The 24454-nt window shown below is 38.3% G+C and overlaps 1 protein-coding gene across 1 annotated transcript in view; it reads left to right on the top strand.

The window, feature by feature from the left end:
- The window catches only part of CFAP54 (cilia and flagella associated protein 54), a 360163-nt gene that overhangs the window by 265228 nt on the left and 70481 nt on the right, over positions 1–24454 (top strand). Inside the window, exons 62-64 of the mRNA XM_062202023.1 lie at positions 10974–11147; positions 12682–12905; positions 20738–20908. Of these exons, the coding sequence (XP_062058007.1) occupies positions 10974–11147; positions 12682–12905; positions 20738–20908 (569 nt within the window). The remainder of the gene's footprint in view (positions 1–10973; positions 11148–12681; positions 12906–20737; positions 20909–24454) is intronic.

The following is a 24454-nucleotide window of genomic DNA, read 5'->3' as shown; positions in this document are numbered from 1 at the left end:
ACACACTGTATCAGTTCAAAATATTAAAGATGAAACAACTAGGGTTAAGCTGCTGCCTATGAGGCTGGCATCCCATATGGGTTCTGGTTTGTATCCCAGCCACTTCTGATCTAGCTCCCTGCTAATGCGCCTGGGAAAGCAGTGAAAGATGGCTCAAGTCCTTAGTTCCCTGCACCCATGAGTGAGACCCAGATGAAGCTCCTGGTTCCTGACTTCAGGCTGGCACAGCCCAGGGCTTACAGCCATCTGGGGAATGAACCCTGCAAATGGAAGCTCTCTCTCTGTCTTTCCCTCTCTCTCTGTTCAACTCTGACTTTCAAATTAATAAATAAATCTTTAAAAAGCAGAAGAAAGATGAAACAACTGAGGAATGATGGGAACCAACCTCAGTAAAACAGAGCTGTGCTGGTCCATTGCCTGCTAAGGTCCAGTAATTCTGCATAGAGATGTGCATATTAAGCCCATGTATATAACTAGGGAGAGTACCACAACTGAGAGCAGAACACAATAGTAGGATAATTATGGTTGACAACAGTTAATTGTATATTGCACACTAGCTAGTGGAGGGGATTTTGAATGTTCGCAATACAAGGAAATGATAAATGTGTGAGGTAATGGATGTGCCAGTTACCCAAAGCTGATCGTTGTCTGTTTATACATGTATTAATTTCACACTGCACCCCAAAAAATATGTACAATCCCTGTGTGTCAATAAACATGGAAGAGCAGAGCACACCCTCTGTCATGAGGTCCTAGGTGTGAAGAGACCCTGTTTATTCAGGACAGAGTCAGCAATGGGAAATAAGAAAGAGCAGGTGGCACATGTGAGATGGTGTTTCCAAAATGCACAAAGGAGTGCTACCCTGAAGACTGAGAGGAACACTTTTACGCTTCAGGGAGCTTTAGCAGGGCCTGCACAGTCACAGGATGACACAACAGCAATGAACCATCATGCTGGAAATGCCTGTACATGGGGCAAGGGGCATGTGTTGCTGTGTACTTGTGCTCTCTTGTTTGATTTTGTTGATTTCTTTGAAACAATCCTGCGAGATTGTCATGAACATTTATACATGAGGCAAGGTGCTCGGAGAGTTCTGTAACTAGAGTAGTATTCCACTGTTAATTCAAACCCCCATCTGTCCAAGCTAAGGACTGTGCTCTCAGTCATTATATCAGGTGTAAATAAGTATAGATACAAAGGGGGCTTCTGCTCTTCCCAGTCCAAACATGTAACATGGAAGTATGGGCTGCACCTGCAGACCTCCCTGGAGAGAGGCTAGATTTAACCTGAACCACTGGAACTGGGACTTTAGTGCCTGTCCAAGAAGGGTATCTGGGAAGGCAAGGAAAGTCAGAACCTGCTCACTGAATAAGACTTAGTGGGGTCACAATCATATTATCCATGGACTATGGACTAGAAATGTGAGCACATTGCTCCTTGGCCTGTGTTGATGCGGGGAAACATGTCAGGTGTACACAGTTCTCCTCTAAATGATTCTACCTCAGATTGTATCTGGAAAAATCTGGGCAACACATTTGTGTTAGAAAGACAAAGTAGATTTTCTGCAAAGGAACAAAAATTGAACTGGTCTTCATTTTTACCCTGTGGCACCGAAGACTGGATGGCATTGGTTAAGCATGTATAATTTAATTCAATTTTGTAAATAGGTAATTTATTCTCAAGAAACAGAATGCAAAAGGTATAAAGGGGTATGGTAAGAAAATTTTCCCTTCCATCATCTGTGAGCTACTTGCTTCTCAGTTCATCCCAGAATCTATCAGTGTTATCAGTCCATGAGTGTCCTGTTCCTGCTGTAACAAGTTACCAAAGCTTTGCTGGATTAAAACAACATGAATTTAGGCCGGTGCTGTGGCTTAACAGGCTAATCCTCCACCTTGCGGTGCTGGCACACCGGGTTCTAGTCCCGGTTGGGGCACCGGATTCTATCCCAGTTGCCCCTCTTCCAGGCCAGCTCTCTGCTATGGCCCGGGAAGGCAGTGGAGGATGGCCCAAGTGCTTGGGCCCTGCACCCACATGGGAGACCAGGAGAAGCACCTGGCTCCTGCCTTCGGATCAGCGAGATGCGCTGGCCGCAGCGGCCGTTGGAGAGTGCACCAACGGCAAAAAGGAAGACCCTTCTCTCTGTGTCTCTCTCTCACTATCCACTCTGCCTGTCAAAAACAACAACAACAACATGAATTTACTATCATAGAGTTCTGCAGGTCAGTAGTCCAGGATGGGTCTCACTGAGTGTGGTGAGGTGTCAGCAGGGCCACATTCCTCTGTGGACCCCGAGGAGAATCTGTCCTGTTGCTTTTTCTAGCTTCCTGGGGCCCAGTGAATTCCTTGGTTCCGGCCATCCCTCCATCTTCCAAGGTGGCAGTGTGCCACCTTCAGATCTCTGATTCTGACACTCTCACTCTTCTGCCTCCCTCTTCTATTTATCAGGGTGCTATGGTTACCCTGGACCCACCTGCATCACCCATGATCACCTCCCCACCTCATGATCTGTTGACGAGGCAACCTTGTCATATTTGCAACCTTGTCATATTTGCAACCTTAGCTCTTCTTTGCTCTGTTATCTAACATATTCATTCACATGTTCTGGAGATTAGGGGATTAGGATGTGATCATCTTTAGGGGACCCTCATTCTGTCAACCACAGTTTCTTGTGTTCCCTGCCACAAATATTACCCAATATGTAAACTGTCGGGGGTTCATGGCAGAGGTCAGATCCTACTTGGTTCAAGCAGATTTACTAAAGGACTTTCAAAGTCACTGGGAAGCCTGGAGAAAAATATTCTAGGCTAAGTGTCCAGACATGACTACACCTTCAAAGAGACTACTGTTTTTTGTTTGTTTGTTTGTTTGTTTTACAAAGGAAGCCATAGAATTAAGAATTTGCATGAAAAATAGGAATCCTCAGCTATAGCTGTGGATGTTAAAAAGAAAAGTCATACTATCTCTGCCAGCATTTACACAAAGGAGCTGCCTGGAATCCTGTCCCCCTCAGCACTTACGGCACTTCCTACTCCAAGTCTTGCCTTAATGCACTGAATTCCTAATACTTGAATCCCATCCAGGACCCCAGTTCTAAGAAAATCTAGGAAACTTTTATCTTTATCATTTCTTTAATATAGGAAAGCACATTTGAATATTGGGATAGATGCTGAATGAACCAATCTGGTATATATAGTAATACATTGAAACATTTTTTCCTTAAAATACAAATGTTACTAGCAGTACATATAATAATGCTCCTTGAATCTTTTTTCTTTCAGAAATTCAAGTCATTACATAAAGAGCTTTTTTATGGCTATATGATATTCCTTTATATAGATGCAGCATAATTTAGATAATCTCCAGATGATAGATATTTAGGTTGTTTCTACTCTTTTGATATTACAAATATGTCTACTATGTATAATATTTATGTGTGCATGTGTATCATTTTATACATAAGGTAATGTATCTATTAGGCTAATTGACATAAGTAAATTTCTAAATGAAAAGGCAGTTTCATTTGTAAATTTGCTTTTTTTTTTTTTTTTTTGACAGGCAGAGTGGATAGTGAGAGAGAGAGAGACAGAGAGAAAGGTCTTCCTTTGCCGTTGGTTCACCCTCCAATGGCCGCCGCGGCCAGTGTGCTGCGGCTGGCGCACCGCGCTGATCCGAAGGCAGGAGCCAGGTGCTTATCCTGGTCTCCCATGTGGGTGCAGGGCCCAATGACTTGGGCCATCCTCCACTGCACTCCCAGGCCACAGCAGAGAGCTGGCCTGGAAGAGGGGCAACTGGGACAGAATCCGGCGCCCCAACCCGGACTAGAACCCGATGTGCTAGCGCCGCAAGGCGGAGGATTAGCCTAGTGAGCTGCGGCGCTGGCCTTGCTTTTTAAATTTTTTTATATTTTATTTGAGGTATACAAACTTTATGCATTTGCTATATACAAATTTAAGAACATAGTGAGTCTTCCCACCCTACCCTCCCTCCTGCCCACACTCCCACCTTCTTCCACCTCTCTTTATTATTCCCATTCTTAATTTTTACAAAGATCTGTTTAAGATTAACCCTACATAAAGTAAAGAGTTCAACAGATAGTATGTGGGGCGGGGGGAGGGAATGGGGGGGAGGACGAGGACGTTGTTCCTCAACAGTAGAGACAAGGGCTCTGAACATTTGTCATATCTCAAAATGTCAATTTCAGTCCTATACATTACATTTTAAATACTCAGTTATCACAGATCTTTTGATAAATAATGCCAACAGTTTTCTTTTAAGATTTATTTACTTGACAGGCAAAATGAGAGAGAGAGAGAGAGAGAGAACGAGATTGAGATTCTATGCACTGATTCACTTGCCAAATGACTGTAATGGCTGTAACTGGGCCACCCTGCTGGGAAATCCATCCAGGTCTCCCACTTGTGTTTGTCCATCTGTCTCTGTCTCGCAAATAAATAAGGAAAAATCCTTATTTTTGTACATTGACATTTGAATTTTCTATAACTTTCACATATTACAAAATATTCTTTGATTTTTTTCAACTATTTAAAATTATAAAAACCATTCTTAGCTCATGAGTTGAACATTAAACATAAATCAACCAGATTTGGTACATAGGTTGTAGTTTGACAAGCCCTAAACAAGGTGAATAAAGGTCTCCTACTTCTAACATAATTACATCTCTCCTTTTATATTTGTAGTTCTTATTTTCTTAGTGTTGATACTATGTTACTTGGGTATAAATATTCTTAATAATTTTACCTTTATTGTGAATTATACCCTATAAAAATCCCATTTTTGTTTCACTCTTTGTCCAGAATTCTACCTTGTCTCATACTAAGATCACAAATATTACCCTATTCTGCTTTACATTTTCCCAATACACATTTGCCCATTCTTTTATTTTCAACATTCTAAATAATTTAATTTTAAATATAGTTGGATTTTCTTTGTTATAAACCTAATATGTTTCTTGTAACAGGTGACTTTAATGAAATTAAATGTACTAATATGAGAGCTATGTTTGGTGTTATTATTTTGTTTCATTTTATAACATGTACATAATCAATTAGGGAAGAAACCATTTTTACAAAGCTATAATTTAGATAGAAAAACTCAATGAAGTATAGCCAACTTTTCAGGAAAATTAATTATAGCAAAAATCCTCACAAATGAAACAGTCATTGACTTTAAGAAATTAAACTTTTAGAGTTTTTTTCTTTGCTAAGCTCCAAGTAAATAAATTTGAAAACATCTATAAAATTTATAATTTTCTGGGAAAATATTGTAAACCCAAATTTACTTCATGATAAATTTTAAAATTTAGACAAGTCTATTAGTATAGAATAAATAAAGTAATATTAGCAATCAAAATAGAAAAGTAAAGTCTATTAATTAATTCTTAAAAGAATAGTAATGAGCCCATCACAAGTTTACATAATAGCATATTAGAAATCTCCTTAATGTCCGACTTCATAAATGATAGTTGAACTCCCATATGTATTTCTGCATTTAATTTGATGCAAAATAATACAGAGAGTCTAGCCTTACATAAATATGTAGTTAGAAAAATGGAAGAGCATTATAAGAGCTTTTAGGGTAATTGCAGCTATTCTTTGTTGATACCAAAGCAGAAGTGGGTAAATAGCAGTTCCTTAAAGGTTAGGGCCAATGTAGAATCTGAAACCTTCTCACGAATCTTTTTGTACTGTGTTACCTTAAAATAAACCAGTCTCTCTTGCAGTTTGAATGGATCCTTTACTCATGCTTGATTTTGTAACATCGTGTATTAGACATTTGGAGAATATTCACTTCTCGAGTTATGAGGAACTTCTAAACATTAGTACATTTCACTGGACAATATAAAAAATTAATATATAACCAAGTGGGCGTTTGCCCAGTTAGGATGCTAGTTAAGATGTCTGCATCCCATAGTGGAGTACCTGGGTTTGTGTCCCAGTTCCAGCTTTCTGCTAATGTAGACCCTGGGATACAGTGGTGATGGCTCAAGTAATTGGATTCCTGCCACCCACAAGGCAAATCTGGGTTGTGTTTTCAGCTGCTGGCTTTAGCTTAGTCCAACCCCACCAATTGCAGGCGTTTGGGAAGTGAAGCAGGGGACTTGAGCTCTCTCTCTGTATCTCCCCTTATCTCTCTCAATTTATATTACAAAATAAAATAAAATATTAAGATAATTTCTGTCAGGAAAAATCTAAGAACAGAGAAGCTCATTGTGGTAGATATAAGTTTTCCAAAACTCTGAACTTTCACTTGAAAACTTGAATTTTATCATTGGCGGTAAATACTGTCAGTTATTTCCCTTGAAGTCAGGCTTATTTCTTTCATTTTTGAGAAAATGTTTGTCTCCTACCAAGGTCTAAAAATGTTTAGTTGTCTTGCAGGTTGTTCTTTCAAGTGAAAATGGTGTTTTATTAAAAAAAAGAAAAAAGTGTAGTACATTCAGCTTGCAAGTCAGGAGTCTTCTAAGCACTTTCCCTTGAGACCAGCATTGCACTTCAGTATGCACGGAAGTGCTTTGTGTATGTTTCCCATATGATCATTCAGAATGTGAAATGGTGTATACTTAAAGACCAACGGGTAATGATGTTAACAACACTTACTCTGTCATCAAGGATGTTGAAGTAATGCTTTGATTATTCATTTTAAATGAGGGTATGGCAATGGAGAATGCAAGAGCTTCCAAGGCAGCTTGGAACTACCTTCCTAGGTTCCCACTGAGGCACTGGCAATTTTGTTCACAGTTGTCTTTGTGCCATCCACGCAAATGCCAACACATCATTAGATTAAAATGTCATTGAACACTCTGTGTACCTCACTCGCTTTATTGCCAGTCATTCACGTAAAAGGAGATTTTTGAATTGTTAGGGCTTCTGTAGGTCTTACAGTTCCACGTATGCATTCAGCAATGTCAATTGTTCAAAGCTTTATGAAGCTCTAGGATTTTGTGTGCCCTTTTCTAGCCAGTGCAAGGTCATAACTTACTGTATAGGATGCTTCTTTGGCTTTCTTATTTTTGTTACAGTTTGAAAGCTCTAACAAGTTTTTGGCTCATCACATATAAATTCTTTATTCTTTTCCTTTAAATTAGGAATAATTGGCCCCAAAATGATGCCTCACCTTGAGTTGCACCAATAATACTATTTAAACATGTGCAGCTCGCCATGAAGAATATTTTACTACTTCTTTTTGAGATTTATATCAGCACTATGCTGCACTTTGGTCTTGCTTTGGGCAGGATTTCACACATTTTGCTGTTTGGGATTTTAGCCCTTCCTTGATTTATTGAGAATAGAAATTATGTTTTTGTTATTTTTTTCTTTGTTGTTTTGGGATGATTTCCAGTAGGAAAAGGAGATATCCCAATATTATATGAATATCTTGAAACTGGAAATCACCATAAACTTTTTAAAAATAAAGTTTACCGTATTATATACAAAAAGAAAACAATCACAAGGATACAGCTTGATTAATTATCACAAAGGAAACACCTCTACATCATCACTGGGTCAAGAAATAGAACCAGACCAGCACCCCAGAAGTCTATACCATTCCCCCTTCTGGCTGCTGCCAACTTCTTTCTGATTTCCAAGAGATAGATTAGTTTGGCCAGCTGTTGAATTTTGTACAAATGAAATAATACTGTCTGTATTCTTTTGTGTCTGGTTTCTCTGATTCAATATGATGCCCATGTAATTCATTGTTTTGTGGAGTAGTAGCACAGCTGATTATCAGTTCTAGTGTGATAAACATTTGGGGCTCTCTTGACTAATGCTGCAGTAATACACCTGTTTGCAACATTTTTGTGCACATATGTTTGCATCTTGATTTTCAGCTTAGGATAAAAAAACAAAGGAAGGATTTACTGCAGATACAGAGCAGAATGTTAATGTTATCGACTTTGAAATACAAAACCCAGAACAGAGGAGGGAGTGAAGGATGAAGATAGTATTGGATTACAAAGTAGGACTTCAGGAGATACTATCTACATTTGTTGGAACTAGAAAGAAAGAGCTTTTAGACAGTTGTTGATATATGTAAAAACAGTAGAGCTGAAAGTGGTGATGTAACTGTAAGCATTTTGAAGTGAAGAGGAATGCTTATGTGAGCTAATATTTCATTAATTACAGAAGAATGTCAATAGATATATTTTCTTTTTTTAGTTTTTTTTTTTTTTATTTGAAAGTTAGAGTTACAGACAGTGAGAAGGAGAGACAAAGAGAAAGGTCTTCTATCTGCTGGTTCACTCCCCAAATGGCTGCAACGGCTGGAGCTGTGCCGATCTGAAGCCAGAAGCCAGGAGCTTCCTCCAGTCTCCCACATGGTGGGTACAGGGGCCCAAGGTCTTGGGCCATCTTCTACTGCTTTCCTAGGCCATAGCAGAAAGCTGGATTGGAAGAGGAGCAGCCTGGACTAGAACCGGCACCCATATGGGATGCTGGTGCCAAAGGCGGAGGATTAACCTACTGTGCCACAGCGCCGGCCCCAATAGATGTATTTTCTAAAACTGATAATTTAAGAGGAATGCTATAAGGAAATTATTTTAAGGTATAGAACTTATCAGTAAATGAACTAAAGTATGAATAGTCAATAATACTTGCCTCTGGGTGGGGTTGGGATTTTAATTTGATGATAGAAATGTGTGGCTTTGATAATATAAGCAGCATATTAAAAGATATGTCATGGCAAATTGGAAATGCAGATATAATTCAACATTAGGAAATCTATTAAGTTAAATCACTACATTCACAAATTTAAAAAGCAAAATAATAATGATCTCAATTAGGTGCAGAAAAATTCAGTAAAGTTCAATAACCATTCAAGTTTCTAAAACTAGAAATAAAAGGAATTTTCTTAATTTGAAAAAGTTACAAATGTGGGGGGAACCTTAATTCATTTATACGTGATATTCAAATGCTTCAAAACTATCCCTTGGGGCCGGTGTTTTAGTACAGCTGTAAAGCCACCATTTGCAGTACCAGCAGCCCATATAGATGCTGGCTCAATACTTGGGTGCTCCACTCCCCATTCAGCTCTCCGCTATGGCCTGGGAAAGCAGTACAAGATGGCCCAAGTTCTTGGGTCCCTTCACCCGCCTGGGAGACCCAGAACAAGCTCCAAGCTCCTGGCTTCATAGCCAGCTTAGCTCCGACCATTGCAGCCATTTGGGGGAGTGAACCAGCAGATGGAAGATCTTTCTCTCTCTCTCTCTCTCTCTCTCTCTGCCTTTGTAACTCGACCTTTCAAATAAATAAATAAATCTTTTTTTAAAAAAAAGCTATTCCCTTTAAAAGCAGGAGTAATAATGTTATCACCATTTGAATTCAAGAAGTTCTACCTTGCACAATAATATAAAGAAGGTAAATAAGAAATAAAGAGTATAAGGAATGGGAAAGAAGACAAAAGCTGTCATTAGCTATATATTATTCACATAAATAATTCCCCCAAACTACAGATAATGAGAATATCTAACCTGATTCCTAGATGTAAAATTTTAATTTTTATTCATTTTAACAGGTAATAAATTTTATTAAGATATTCCAGTAGTTATAAAAACATGCAAGGCGTGTCTTCATAGAAGATCTCATTCATCTCCCTTTTTTTTTGTTGTTGTTGTTGTTGACAGGCAGAGTTAGAGAGAGAGAGAGACAGAGAGACAGAGAGACAGAGAGAAAGGTCTTCCTTTACCGGTGGTTCACCCTCCAATGGCCGCTGCTGCGGCCGGCGCACCGCACTGATCCGAAGCCAGGAGCCAGGTGCTTCTCCTGGTCTCCCATGCAGGTGCAGGGCCCAAGCACTTGGGCCATCCTCCACTGCCTTCCTGGGCCACAGCAGAGAGCTGGACTTGAAGAGCAGCAACCGGGACAGGATCGGTGCCCCGACCGGGACTAGAACCCGGGGTGCCGACACCGCAGGTGGAGGATTAGCCAAGTGAGCTCCAGCGCCAGCCTCATCTCCCTTTTTCATTCCCCAGAGCCAAATACTACTAAATATCACTCTAATCTAATGTTATATGTTTTTATATATAAATGAGACAAAGAATTTTTGAGTGAGTGCTTTCAAATTTACATAAATGGTTTTATATTCAGTATATCATCTATAATCTGTTTGTTAACCTGTTGTATAGTTTCAAGATCTATACATAAACACCCTATCATGTCCATTTTAAAGAAGAGAAAATTAAGACTAAGAAAATCCAAAGCCCAAAGAGCATCGAAGCACAGAGAGATTCAAGGTTACACAGTAGTTAATGTTATTGCCAGGATTTGAACTGGGACTGTACATTATATTTTCTCCCTTATAGATTAATTCATTCATTTTAAATGATATCAGATTCATAGTTTATACTTTTTAAATATAAATGATATTCCCTTGAGCATCTTTATGCAAGATTCTTCGAGCACATAAATGTGAATTTGTGTTTTTAGTTTTATTAGATCCCGCCAAATTGTGTTCCTAAGAAGTTGTTCTCACATGTAGTGTATGAAAATTCAGTTTCTTCTTACTATTATTGATGTTTATTATTTTCAAATTTTAGTACTTGTCAATTCATGAGGGATAAGAAATTGTACTTCATTTTAGTTTCATTTCTTTGATGATGCTAAAATGTTTGGTTAGTTAGGTTTATTGTTCTGTGAATTGCCTCTTGAAATTCTTTTCTCACTTTTTCTGTTAATTGGTGAAACTGGGCTACTTGACTTTTTCATATTTATTAGTGCAAAGTGTTTGTAAGTATTAGAGAAGAATAACTCATACATGTCCTAAATATCTCTTCTCAGTCTATAATTTGTCTTCTAATTTTTTATTTGGTGCCTGTGATACAAAAATATTTTTAATGAAATATGTATCTTATACGTCTGTCTTTCCTTCATGAGGAGTGATTTTTTTTCTACATGTGATTGTTTTTCAGGGAGAGTAAAACATTTTATTTTAAAATAATCTTTTTGACTTTCAGATAACTACCAAGTTGTTTTCCAGACTTGCTATTTCCTTTTGTATCAAAATGATGACATGTGTGACAACACAGATCCTAGAGTAAAGGCACAAACCAAAGTGGATATTACATGGGTCCTTCTACTGCGCTACTATATTCATCTTCAAAGAATTAATAATATGAGCAAACTGTTAGGTAGGTTTTGAATGTATTAAGAAAGAGATTTGCTTTACAGTTCGTGTTTAACTTATATTTATTATTTAAAATTACAAAATACTCTTGATACCTTTTTTGTGGCAAACTCTGATCAGAGGTTGAAAATTCCAATGGTTTTTAATCTGGGATACAAAGACCTTTGAGTAGAATGGTATTTCTAGTAAGTAGTCTTCTTAGAAATTCTACACATTTTATTTCACATATTTAAGAACTTTATGATAAGGAAGCACCCTGAGGCTTCCCAAGAATGCCAAAGTGGTCCATGGCTCAAAACAGTTAAGAACCAGGGAAGATCCCAATAAGACAATTTATCAAATGGGCAAGAGTTTGCTTCTGTGAGTGTTTCAGTATCTAGTATGTAAAAGAAATGCATGACTTCCGATGGGATACTTAAATCCTTGGAGTTCTTTTTTATCCTTTTAATACTTAGTGCTTTCAAGAATATCCACAAAATTGGTAAAATCTTTTTCACATTAGTTGCTCTTCTGATTTTGTGCCATTGTGTAAGTATTGTGATCTGTGCCCAGGCAATTGGTGATCCAGCTGTACTTTCCTGTGTAAATAGAGAAGAGAGTTGGGCCCAGGTCAGGGTCCAGTGAGAGGGAAAGCCGCAAGGCAAACAGGCTGAGTCACAGAAGACTAAGCAGAGTTATGAGGAGTTAGCAATGGGATTAGTAAGTGCACTCAGAAAGGTGTCAGGGATAAAAGATACATCGTGATGGGAGCTAGAACAAAAAGAATTTAAGAAGGGAAGCAGGTGGACATGAGCCAGTGCAGCCAGCTTTGTGATGATGCCCAGAGCAACTCAGCTCCCCTCCTGATTGACCTGGCTCCCACTTCCCAAATCAGGCACTCACATTTTGCTGCTCCCCCCCACCCCCACACACACACTCTGGGCTTTGTTTGCAATTATTGGTGGGAGCTTGCCCAACCTGCAGGTGGGCCAGCCCAGAAGTGCCAGGAATCACCTACTCCCACAGGCAACTTTCAGCTAAGAGGTAGAGAACTGATAGATAAACATTCCGGCTTCTCAGACTCCCTGAGAGACAATTCTACATGGTTTTTCAGAAGGTTCCCAGTGGAACTGAGCTCTGTGGCCATAGCTCTAGCCCATCCATTTACTGACCTTTAATGGCTTCCTTTGATTTTCCCTGTTACAAACCTTCATCTGTGCACCTTGAGGTAACTTTCCAAACAAACCACTTGCTCCCAAATTTTTGATTTAAGATCTTTTTTGAGGGGAGCCACACACAAGACAGGTAGATAGAACATGTGGCATCACTCTTAATACTTAAAATCTGAAGCCACATCACCATGCACCTCTGAAGTTTTCTTTTCTTCTTGGAGAAGAAGGAATTCCACTAGTGTGTAAGCTCTAAAAATGAGGGAAAGTGATTGAGAAGCCCTAGGTGGGAGTGGGGATATATGGAGGTAGTAGTTAGCAAATCTGAACAATATTGAGAGCACTCTTTTTCTAATATGAGCCTTAATTAAGGTATTTTCCATCCCTAAGCATCTGCAACGCCAGTATCTGGAATTTCTTTGCCGGATGATACACTTCTCACCTCTCTTTTCAACTCTGAATTGATTTTACGCCAAAAAGAAATGCATTGTTTCCTTAAAAAATTCCTACAGTTGTATTCTTCTTCTTGTATTGATGAATTTCCAAAAGAGCTTCTTCAAGGATTTGAAAATCCACCTTCTTTAGAAAAAGTCTTATATGAATCAACAACCAAGGTAAGGTTTTACAACATTGTGTATTTCCTGCAAAACTTGTTAGAAGCATCTCAACATCTATTCTAGAACAAAGTTTTCTGGTTCCCCCAGAGTTTGGAGGAAGGCACTTTTTGTTTCATGTTTGGTCAGTACTCATCCTGGATTTTTAAGGCAGTTCACATTTCAAACGTTCTGTCTTGTTGTCCTCATAAGTGTTCAAGAATTTCTTAGGTTTTATTATACTTCTGCATGAAACAACATCTCTGAAGCATCGATGTTGCCAAGAAGTTACACAAATTTCAAAGAAAACTAGACTGTAAGTTTCTAAATCCTGCCCAGTTTCCATACCTTGTTTTAAATGCATAATAAAAATTATTCATTGTATGTATTTTTTTTGTAATTGTGGGTGTTAATAAGTCGTAGAGGCAACATTTTCAAATAAATTAATAGTTTGAAGACTTTTTCTTTGGAAAAGAATTATTAAATTGGATGGACATTCTCAAAATATGTAATATGGATACTTCTTTTAAGGTAAATATTGAAGAAACATGAAAACTTTTTTAAAGATTTATTTATTTATTTGAAAGGCAGAGTTACAGAGAGAGAGAGAGAGAGAGAGGTCTTCCATCCATTGGTTCACTCCCCCCAAACAACTGTAATGGCTGGAGCTGAGCTGATTCCAAGCCAGGAGCCTAGAGCTTCTTCTGGGTCTCCCACGTGGGTACAGGAAATCAAGAACTTGGGCCGTCTTCCACTACCTTCCCAGGCATACTAGCAGGGAGCTGGATCAGAATTGGAGCAGCCAGGACTTGAACCTGCACCCAGATGGGATGCTGGCAATGCAGGTGGCAGTTTTACCCACTGTGCCACAGCACCAGCCCCAAAAACTTCTTCTAAAGTACACATTGAAGAAGCTAAAAAGAGAAATATAAACCAAGTTTTTTTTTTAATTAAAGCTATTAGGGACTTGAATAATACTAGTGTTTGAATAAATTATCAAAATGGATGAATTGAAAGATACTGAAAAAAGTAAATGGTTTTATTAAGAAACAGTAATATATATGTGTATATATATATATATATATATATATGAAATTAGGCATTCAACAAACATACATTGAACATCTCTAATATGTGATATGCCACAGAGTCTTTTTCTTGTTGAAGAAAGAGCATTGGTGATGCATACTCTCTGTACATAGTTTTGGGATAGATGAGAAATAGTGCTAAGATTAGAACAAATGAAAGTTGCTTTATTTCAGAGATGCTTTTTGATTGAAAATAGCAGAGTTAATAGCAGAATGAATGTAAAAAACTAGGCTGAGTGTTATGGCACAGTGGGTTAAGTCACCACTTGCATTGCCAGCATCCCAAATCATAGTGCTAGTTTGGGTTCCATCTGCTTCTTCTCCAAACCAACTCCCTTCATAATGTATCTGGGCAAAACAGCAGATGATAGCTTAAGAACTTGAGTTCCTGACACCAACATGGGAGATCCAGATAAAGTCCCTGACTCCTTGCTCCTGGCTTCAGCCTGGCCTAGCCTTGACTGTTGCTGTTGCAGCCATTTAGGGAGTGAATCAAGAGATGGAAGATATTTCTCTCTCTCTCTCTCTCTCTCTCTCTCTCTCTCTTTTTCTCTCTCTCTCTCCCTCTCTCCCTCTCTCCCTCTCCCTCTCTATCTCCCCCCCAACACATACTCTGCCTTTAAAAGAAAGAAAAAGAATATTAAAATATATTATTTTTATTGTTAGAATATAGGATTGACTGTCAAATGAGAGACAGAAAGGATCATTCCAAGCGTGAGATGATGAAGTAATGAAGCTTAGCCCTCTAAGAATGGGAAGGTGAGGCCGGCACTGTGGTGCAGAGGGTTAATGCCCTGGCCTGAAGGGCCGGCATCCCATATGGGCACCAGTTCTAGTCCTGGCTGCTCCTCTTCCGATCCAGCTCTTTGCTGCATCCTGGGAAAGCAGTAAGAAGATGGACAAAGTCCTTGGAGCCCTGCACCCGTACGGAAGACCCAGAAGAAGCTCCTGGCTCCTGGCTTTGGATTGGCGCAGCTCCGGCTGTTGCAGCCAACTGGGAAGTGAACCAGCAGATGGGAGACCTCTTTCTCTCTCTCTCTCGCTCTCGCTCTCTCTCTCGCTCTCGCTCTCAGTCTGCCTCTCTTCTCTCTGTATAACTCTGAATAAATCTCTGTATAAACTCTAAATAAATCTTTAAAAAAAAAAGAATGAAAAGGAAGAGATGGGTGTAAAATATACTGCTTAAGTAAAATGAAAACAGTAGCAAAACAATTTATGGACCATTTGGAGATGGAAGATAGAGAAGAGAGAATGACAGGAACCTCTTCCACCATCTGGAACTTGTTTGAGCATAGAGCATGGTGACACCATTAGCAGGAACGGGCTGGTAGGACAATTAGCATGTTTGTGGAGGATGCTGATGTTCTGCTTTGTAGACACAGAGTTTAAGATTCTAATAGAAAACTCAAGTGGACATAGCATATTGTAAGCTTCCAATACAAGCAATGTAAAGAATTCTTTCAAAACTAGAAAACATTCGCCCATGTTGAATTATCTCAACTTTGGATTTCACCATCTGTCTTTTTAATTTTTATGATTACACATGTTCCCATGCTAACATGTCTGTTTCTGTTGCCAACTATCCCAGCGAAGTGCCCTGAAAATGTGACTTTTTCCACTATCAGAACCCTTGCTCATCTTATCCTGCAAGAATATCATAACCCTATCTTGGAGTGCGTGGGATCGAGTCCTGCCTCCACTTCCAATCCAGCTTCCTGATAATGTGCCCAGGAGGCAGTGGATGATGGCCCAAGTACTTGGGTTCCTGCCTTCCAGATGCAGCTCTTGGCTTCGTTCTGGCCCAATCACAATTGAGGAAGGCATTTTGGAAATGAACCAAAAGTTGGCAGATTTCTCTCTCTGTGTGTATCACTCTTTCTGTGTCATTTGGGAAGTAAATCAGTCGATGAAAGATCCTTCTCTTTCCCCTGCTTCTTTCCTCCCTTTTCTCCCTCCCTCCCTCTCTGTCTCACTCTCAATCTGCCTTTTGAATGAATGAATAAATAAATCATGAAAACAAAAAGAACGTTTTTACAAAAAGAATTCAGCAAAAAATGATTTTCAGGATTGTGGAGTTGCCCTGTGGTAATGTACTAGAACTACCTGAGAGGCATAGCAAAGGAAATAATCAAGAGTGCAAACACAATCTACAGAATGGGAGAAAATATTTACAAGCTATGCTTCTGACAGTGGGTTAATATTCAAAAGATATAGAGAACTCAAATGTCTCAATAGCAAAATAAGCAATTCAATTTTAAATGGGCAGTAGATCCAAACAAATATTTCCCCAGGGAAGACATAAAAATGGCTTACAAATACATGAAAAAATAATCAACATCACTAATCATCAGGCAAATGCAAATCAAAATCACAATGAGATATCAACTCATTCCAGCAAGATTGAATATTGTCAAAAAGAAAAAAAGATAGAAAGTATTGGAGAGAATTTCAAGAAAAGGAAACACTTACATGTTGTTCTGCAAAACAGTTTGGAAGTTCCTCAACAAAACTAGAACTGGAATTACCATATGATCCAGTAACTCCATTACTGGGTATATATACATGGGAAATGACGTCCATCTGTTGAAGCACTCCTATATCTACTGTAGCACTATTCATGATAGCCAGGGAATGGAAAGAACCTAAGTGTATATCAATTGATGAGTGAACAAAGAAAATGTGGTATCTATCACAATGGAATACTACTCAGTCATAAAAAGGATGAAGTCTTGTCATTTGCAACAATACAAATGGTATGGAAATTATTATGTTATATGAAACAAGTCACACACTGAAAGACAATTATAACATGATGTTACTTATATGGTAGTTACAAGAGGCTGGGAATGGAAGTGGGGAAGGAAGAATGGGAAAAGTTGACAGACAGGTAATAGTTTAAAGCTAAACAAGGGTAAGAGATTTTGGAATTCTGTCGTGCAGTAGGTTAAGATATATGTTAATGTACCATTTTTTTTAATTAAACTTTTATTTAATGAATATAAATTTCCAAAGTACCATATTTTTTTAAAAAAATGAATATAGGATTTTTTGATGTTTGCAATATAAGGAAATATTAAATTCTTGATAAATATATTTATCCTGATTGGACATTGCACAATATATACATGTAATGAAATATCACAGAGTACCCTATAAATATGTGCAACTTTTATTTTAAAAAAATTAAGGCTTAAAAGGATAATCACACAGGAAGACTCTCTAAATGACTTCTGCTTCCTTCCTGGATACTGTGGTACAGTAACATGCTGGATACTCAGCACCCCATTCCCTGCTAAGATTCTAGATAATTCTAAATTGAGAATAAAACAAGAGACTAAGAAAGCCTGGGACTGAAAAGTACCCACCTTTAGGAGACATAAAGTTGATACTGAAAAATGTGGTTTATGTCTCCTGCTGAATGATTTTCCATAGTGTCGTGTGAATTCTCAGGAAGACAGGTTGACCAATTCAACCTTATATTACTGAGTCATGACAATTTCTTTCATCTGTCCCATAAAGAAGCAGAGAATGTCCATTACTCGCAAACAGTTTGTACCCAAGAGAAAGAGCAGAACTATGTACTGAATCTAGGGAGAAGAGTGAGTGAGGAGGTAGATAGATGAGTGTTAACATGTCTGCCCCTCCACGTGGAGAGAAACAGTAAGAGTGTTCTGAAGGTGTTGCTGTCCAGCACAAGATTCTTATTTGCCTTCACTGATGACTGAGACTCCCGCCCTTTGAGGATCATTGCCATGTGAGTTCCTGACACCTCTGCTGTTTTGGAGTGGGCAGCAGTGCATGCAAAGGCTGAGAACGATAGTTCTAATGTATTACATTAGTTATTACAATAGTTCCAACGTATTAGTTACAATGTAACTAATGTATTACATTATTTATTATAATAGTTCTGATGTATTTCCAAAGTATAAGACTTTGGAAACTAACATGAAAAGTCTTCAAAAATGTCATGGAAAATGCATATTATAAAACAACTATGCATGAATTTTATTTTTTACACCAAAATAAACTTATCTTCAAATTCTGTATTTTCCACAAACATTTGAAGTACCTTTGTGTAAGTGACTTCTTAAATACTATTCTGAGAGGATCTCTGCTAGAGTATTTTCATATTAAGGACAGCCTATCATTAGCCAGTTCCTAAGAATGATACTCCAAAGGTACAACTTTGAATACATTGTAAACACATGTGACATTTCTAATGGCACAGTGTTATCAGAGTTGTTTCACCCTGTTTGCTCTTTTTTGATATAATTAGTGAAACACTCTCCCAGGATAATCAGCTCTGGAGATCACTGTCGCTTGCCTGACAGGTGCAAGCCACCTAATCATGTGTTCGTTTCACTGGGGTAGACAGCTAATGAGCATAAAGTCTTTTGGATTTTTTAATATAAATTCCAAGCTTGGCTGATTTTTATAATAACATTTTTTAGCCTTTAATCACTCAGGAGGCTATTTCAATCAAACTGTTTCCGTAATTTGATAGTTAAACCTGCTTTTCCCCCACAATGAAGGAGATGCCTTTCCAGAACCATCATTGCTCCGTGTTTATGCTCATCAGTTGTGTGCATGTGCATGCCATCAAGTCTATTGAAGCTTTGTGATGGAAAAACAAAGGTGCAAAACAAATTACATTAAAAATTCCAAAAAAGGAGATGATTAAAATTCTGCACAGTGAGTTATTGCTGCTTAGATTGTGTGGTTGTGACAGTCTGGTGAGTCAAATATCTGACTAGGGCAAAGTGCTATGATGTTCATAGGACTGTGGCAAACTAGGGTTCTCCCTGTACAGAGAGCACCTTTGAGAGTACGGAAAATGTAGTAAAAGTACTCAATGTATACATCACATCAATAAGCACATGCAGTTAATCCATTAGCAACGGGATTATCATAGTATTTTAAAGACAATGGAAGGAGCAGCTGCCTGCTGTGGCACAGTAGCCTGGTAGTGCACATCCCATATCTCAGTGCATGGGATTGAGTCCCACCTTCATGCCCCCCCAGCTTCCTGCTAATACATGTGGACGGCAGCAAATGGTGGCCCAAGTACTTGAGTTCCCACCACCAACATAGGAGACCTGGATGGAATTCTTGGTTCCTGGCTTTGGCTTGGACCAGCTCTGTTTGTTGCAGCCATTTGGGGAGTGAACCAATAGATGGAAGAACTTTTCCACACTCTATTCTCCTTCCTAGTCTTCCACTACATCTCGGTCTCCCTCTTCCTCTCTCTCTCTCTTAATCTGCCTTTCAAATAAATAAACAAAACTTTAAAAATAAATAGAATGGAAAATTAAATGCCTATTTTGATTATCACTTCTGTTACACTGTAGCATTATTAGATTACAGTGCTAATATACACTGCTTATATTGAAATTAAATGCATTCGAGTTTTTTTTTCCTACACTTAGCTAGTTACTAAATATAAATCCTTTGCTACCATATTTGTCAAGGCCCCTGAAAGTGACCCAGATATGAAAAAAATGTGAGAGACTATTTTTGGAATCAATAATTTACCTGATTATTTTGTAAATTGTCTGACATGAAATGGCTCTTAATTAAGCACTTTTTAAATGATTATTTAACTCCAATAACCTTGCTTGTTATATGTTTTGATCATGAGTTTATTATCATAGTGTTAATAAATGAAGATTCTGGCTATCATGTCCTTTTATGATAGTCTTTAGACATTTTTGAGAAGTTTTCACATTTAATACTATCTTTCAGTCAAAGCATTTTTTTTTTATCAGTAGACAACTTGAAAGGTCAGTGTCTTTATTTCCTTTTTATTTGGAAGACTTGCATTCACAGTCTTACATTATATATTGAATAGGCTCAGAAATAATGGGAGACACAAAGCTTTATAGGAAAACCAAGCGTTTCTTTCTGGCCATTGATATGTTCTCTATGAGCCTCAGGCTTTCCCCCACAAAACCTTGAGATAGCTTAGATGTCAAAAAGAGTATAATAGAGCATCTGTTTCCCAGATGCTGGGATGCCATCTTGGGAATAGCAAGAGGTTAAGTTTAGAAAGTAGTTTCCACTCCGTCGAAGAAGATCCTTTCTAGATTTAAGATATTTTTTTTTATCACTATTACTATTCCTCTGGTTAGCCTGTCATTTTGTTGGTAAATAGTTAACTGTTCTTTGCTTTTTAGGTACCTCAAATAACTACTTAAACAATTTATCAAAGTACTAATTACATTCTACACATGCGTGTTTTTTGAAGACTCCTTTCAGTGACCAAGTCCCATAAAGGAAGCTGGGGTCAGATTTCCCAAAGGTTGAACTTAGAAATCAGACACATTCATTTAAAGAGAGAGGGAGAGCAATGAATTTTAACCTTTTAATGAAACAACTGTGTCTCATTTAGTATATGACACTGTTATAGATAGTAATTTATAACTATGTTTTCAGTATATTCAACAATGAATAAATCAGAAGCAGATTCAGTGTTCTTAGAAACAGTGGTCACTTTGAGACTGAAATGTTTGCTCAGGCATTTTCCTTCCTCTCCAGACCTTCACCCTGGAAGATTCCCCACAGTTGCAGACATTTGCTGATTCCACTGGGATTTGAAGCACTTTCTTTGCATAAGAATCTTCTCTATGGTAACCCTGTGACAGTTTAAGATACATAAAAGAAGCTGAAACAATTCCTAGATTTTTGCAGCGTATCCAGTGAATTTGTTTTAAATATTAAATGAATGAATTACCAGCAATTAAACTGATCTTTATTGTTATTCCCTAGTTATATCGTGACAGTTCTCTACAATCCGTTTTATCTTTGTGGCTCCTTGCTAGCCCATCTTCTGTGGACATGACGCCATCAGATATGATAACACAAGCTTTAAATAGAGAACTCTGCTTTCAATGGTACATTCCTCCTCTGGACAGACCTCCAAAGGAAACAGAACCTATGGTAGGTAATGTGATGATAGAGCTAAATCTTTCATTTAGATATAAAGTTAATTAGACCATACAACTCAAAGAGTAGAGAGCATCAATCCCTTAACTATCAGATTGGTCAGTGATTCACATTCAAGGAAAATCTTGAAATTTTAACAATAGAACAGCTGGTCAGTATAGCCTTTTGCGGAGGAATCTTGTGCTGTGGCATTCCTTGGGTTGCTGCTTTCTCTAAGAGCCTCAGGCTTTTTCCCATAACATGTTTGTCATATGGTTTTGCCCTATTCAGCATTCTTATTTGCTTTTTGTCTTCTGCATTGGACTACTCCCGAGCTTCCCAGCTCTTGAGTGTTGTCCCCTCTAGCTGTGCCTCTGGTAGCTTCCACAGCTCCTTGACTCAGGTGACCCCTGTCAAATTGTCCAATCTCCTGGGTCTACCTCTCTTTGTTCTTCTGCACTGCTCCTCCCATTGGCCCCGTCATTCTGCCTCCTTAGGCTGGAAGTCTGCTTCTACCTCTTGGTCAATTATACATCTCTTCCTATTCATATGAAAAGAGAAACTTTAACATACCACTCTGCCTTTAAAGCTATTTCACACATTTTTAAAGGGCAGTCGTCCCTTGGTATCTGTTAGAGATTGGTTCTAGGATTCACTGTGGATACCAAAATCTAGGATGTTCAAGTCCCTTATATAAAATAGCACAATGTTTGCAAATAACTTGTGATCATCCTGCCACATGTTTAAAATCATCTCTAGATGGCTTAAAATACCCAATATGATGTAAATGCTCTGTAAATTACTATTATGCTCTATTGTTGAGGGGAAAATGATGAGAAAAAAATCTGTAAATGTTCAGTACAAATATAATTATTTTCTGAATATTCTACACCAATAATTGTTGAATCCATGAATATGGGACTGACAGGATACAGAGCACCAACTGTATACTCTCCTTTCCACCCTTTGGTTAAATCCTTGTCAAATATTCTATATACATTTTAGAATAATGAATATAGAATCTCTTTTAAGGGAATTAACTACAACAATTTTCAAACTGTGCTTCTAAGAATACTAAGAGGTCAGGAAATCAATATAGTGACTTATGTGTAGCATTTTTACAAAGAAACATTTCTTGATATACATTATTAAAAACAAGATTGTATGATTTGTGTTAAAAGTAGATTTTTTTAGATTAATCTTCAGCATGTTTCAGAATTTACTTACTGGAAAGAAAGTCACCAAAGTTCTAAAAGGTTATGTGTACATCCATTCAGAGAGTCTGAACATGGAAGCCTTATGTAGCTCTGAAACAATTGGTTACCCTAGCAGCTGAAGAAGGTATAAAAGTATAAAATTCAGTTCACAAGGTAACAGACACATCACATCTATCAATTATGACAGGAGAAGACTGGGGTAGGATGATTTGATGTGTTCATGTGCTGGTACCAGAAAATGACAATAGCAGAAGCCAATATGTAAGAAGTAAGTGCTAAGACCAGTGACTGGTAATTAGAATAGTAAGGCATGTGTGACAAATCACAAGGAATCACAAGCCAGTGTCAGTGATTGGAGGCAGAGCAGTAACTAATACATTCTGATTTAACTGGATTGTTTAAATGATTTTCTTAAGCCACAAGAAAAGATGCAGAACACTCAGCTTTTCCATTTCTTGGTTTGAAGATAGTTCCCCACCCACCTAATGCAAAGGACTTTAAGAGTTCATGGAAAATGGTATTAAAAGGGCTGGGCCAGGCAGAAGCCAGGAGCCAGGAGCTTCTTCTGGGTCTCCCACATGGGCACAGGGGCCCAAGCACTTGGACTATCTTCCTCTGCTTTCCCAGGTGCATTAGTATGGAGCTGGATCAGAAATGGAGCAGCCAGGACTCAAACTGGCACCCATATGGATGTCAGTGTCACAGGCTGCAGCTTTATCTGCTGCACCACAACACTGGCCCCTGAAGCCTCTCTTGAACAATGTCAGTATCTTGAAGGGACATGATACAGATTGCCAGGGACTGTCATTTAATGAAATGTCCAGAATCTATCTTTAAAAATAGTTGTGAAGAGTGGCTTATTTAAATCAGAAAGATAAATGATTACAGCTTAACTATAAAAACATATAACCATCACCCAAGGTTGACTGCCATAATTTGTGTCAAGTTTATACCTTAGGAACTTTAGCTTTATCCTGCCTCTTCTGCCCTCAAAAGCATCCAAGGTTTCAGTACAATCCCTGGGAGCTAGCCCACTAGAGGTTCAGAAAGAGATTTGAATTATGTTCCTAACTTCATCAGGCTCAATAAATTTTGAGTGATATTGGGTTTGTAGGAATGAGGAACAATGAAAAGCCAGCTAGCTGGCTCTTCCTTTTTGAGGTGTGAGAATGGACTTGGAGGGAACCAACAAAGGCTGTAGTGTTGAGTGCAACTGGGAAATGTGAAGCATGGTGTTCTGAAGCTACAGAATATTCAGGCAGACAAGCATGATCAAGTGTGGGAAGTCTGATCAAGCAAAGCACTGAAAAGCAAGATTCCATCTGGCAATGAAAACATAAACTTGGGCAGAACTGAAATGATTCCTGTAGAAATGTTCATTCACTGTAGAAATCCAGCCAGTCTGGGAACAAGATATATTGAGCCAGTGCTCTTTTCTGGAAGTCTTTTTATCACTGATAAGAGCTGAACTTTATTTCAGGGTCCTGAACAAGCAGCCCATGCATTCAAGGCAAGCTCCATCTTGTTAGGATAGAAAAAGAAGGGTTAGGGTCCCCTGGAAAAGCAGATCATAATACAAGTAGAAGCCCAACATTATCCACTTAGATGTCAGAAGTGCCATGACTCAGGGATCATTAGATGCTCTTGACTTCTCTCTGAGATGAGTCTAGTTGGCTGAATGATTAGCTTGAGGCTGGTACTAGAGATGGGGCCCAAGATTTGACCCAGGTTCTGGAAACAGAGGAAGACAAACGCTGTAAGGATGAGGCAGAGATTGGCATCTGAGAGTCTTTGGTCCTTGCTGGTTAAATGAGAGAAGACCAGTGACATTGGTGTCTTCTGTATGCTCATTAGAAATGTAGTCTCTCAGGGCCCAATCCAGACCCACTGAATAAAATATGCATTTTAATAATATCTCCCAAATAAAGTGTGTACATTCAAGTTTGAAAAGTACGGGTATAGGCTGGTACTACTACTGCACCTTACAGTTCTAAGGATCATTTTGCCATTTCTTTCTTATCTGCTGAGACTTCTCTTGGTACCAACCAAGTAAAATTTCAGAACTGAAAAAGAAACTAGAAGTATCTATTTGACAGATGAGGAGACAAAGTGCCATGTGGGTAAAGTGATTTGACCAATGCCATAACTTATTAATCCTGAAAATAGGAATGGGGGCCTCACTCTTCTGATTCCTACTAATGATTTCTTTATAAAATACACTTATAAGTTATCTGCTTACTAATTAATAGTTATTAAATGCATACTGTATACCAGACATTTTATCAACTGATTGAGATACAAGATGAGGAAGTCATGAATCCACTCTAATGGAAGAGAGTCTTCT

This window comes from Lepus europaeus, chromosome 10 (genome assembly GCF_033115175.1).
Source record: "Lepus europaeus isolate LE1 chromosome 10, mLepTim1.pri, whole genome shotgun sequence".
NCBI lineage: Eukaryota > Metazoa > Chordata > Mammalia > Lagomorpha > Leporidae > Lepus > Lepus europaeus.
The sequence above is the reverse complement of the archived record's forward strand: the minus strand, read 5'-3'. Positions and strand labels throughout refer to the sequence as shown.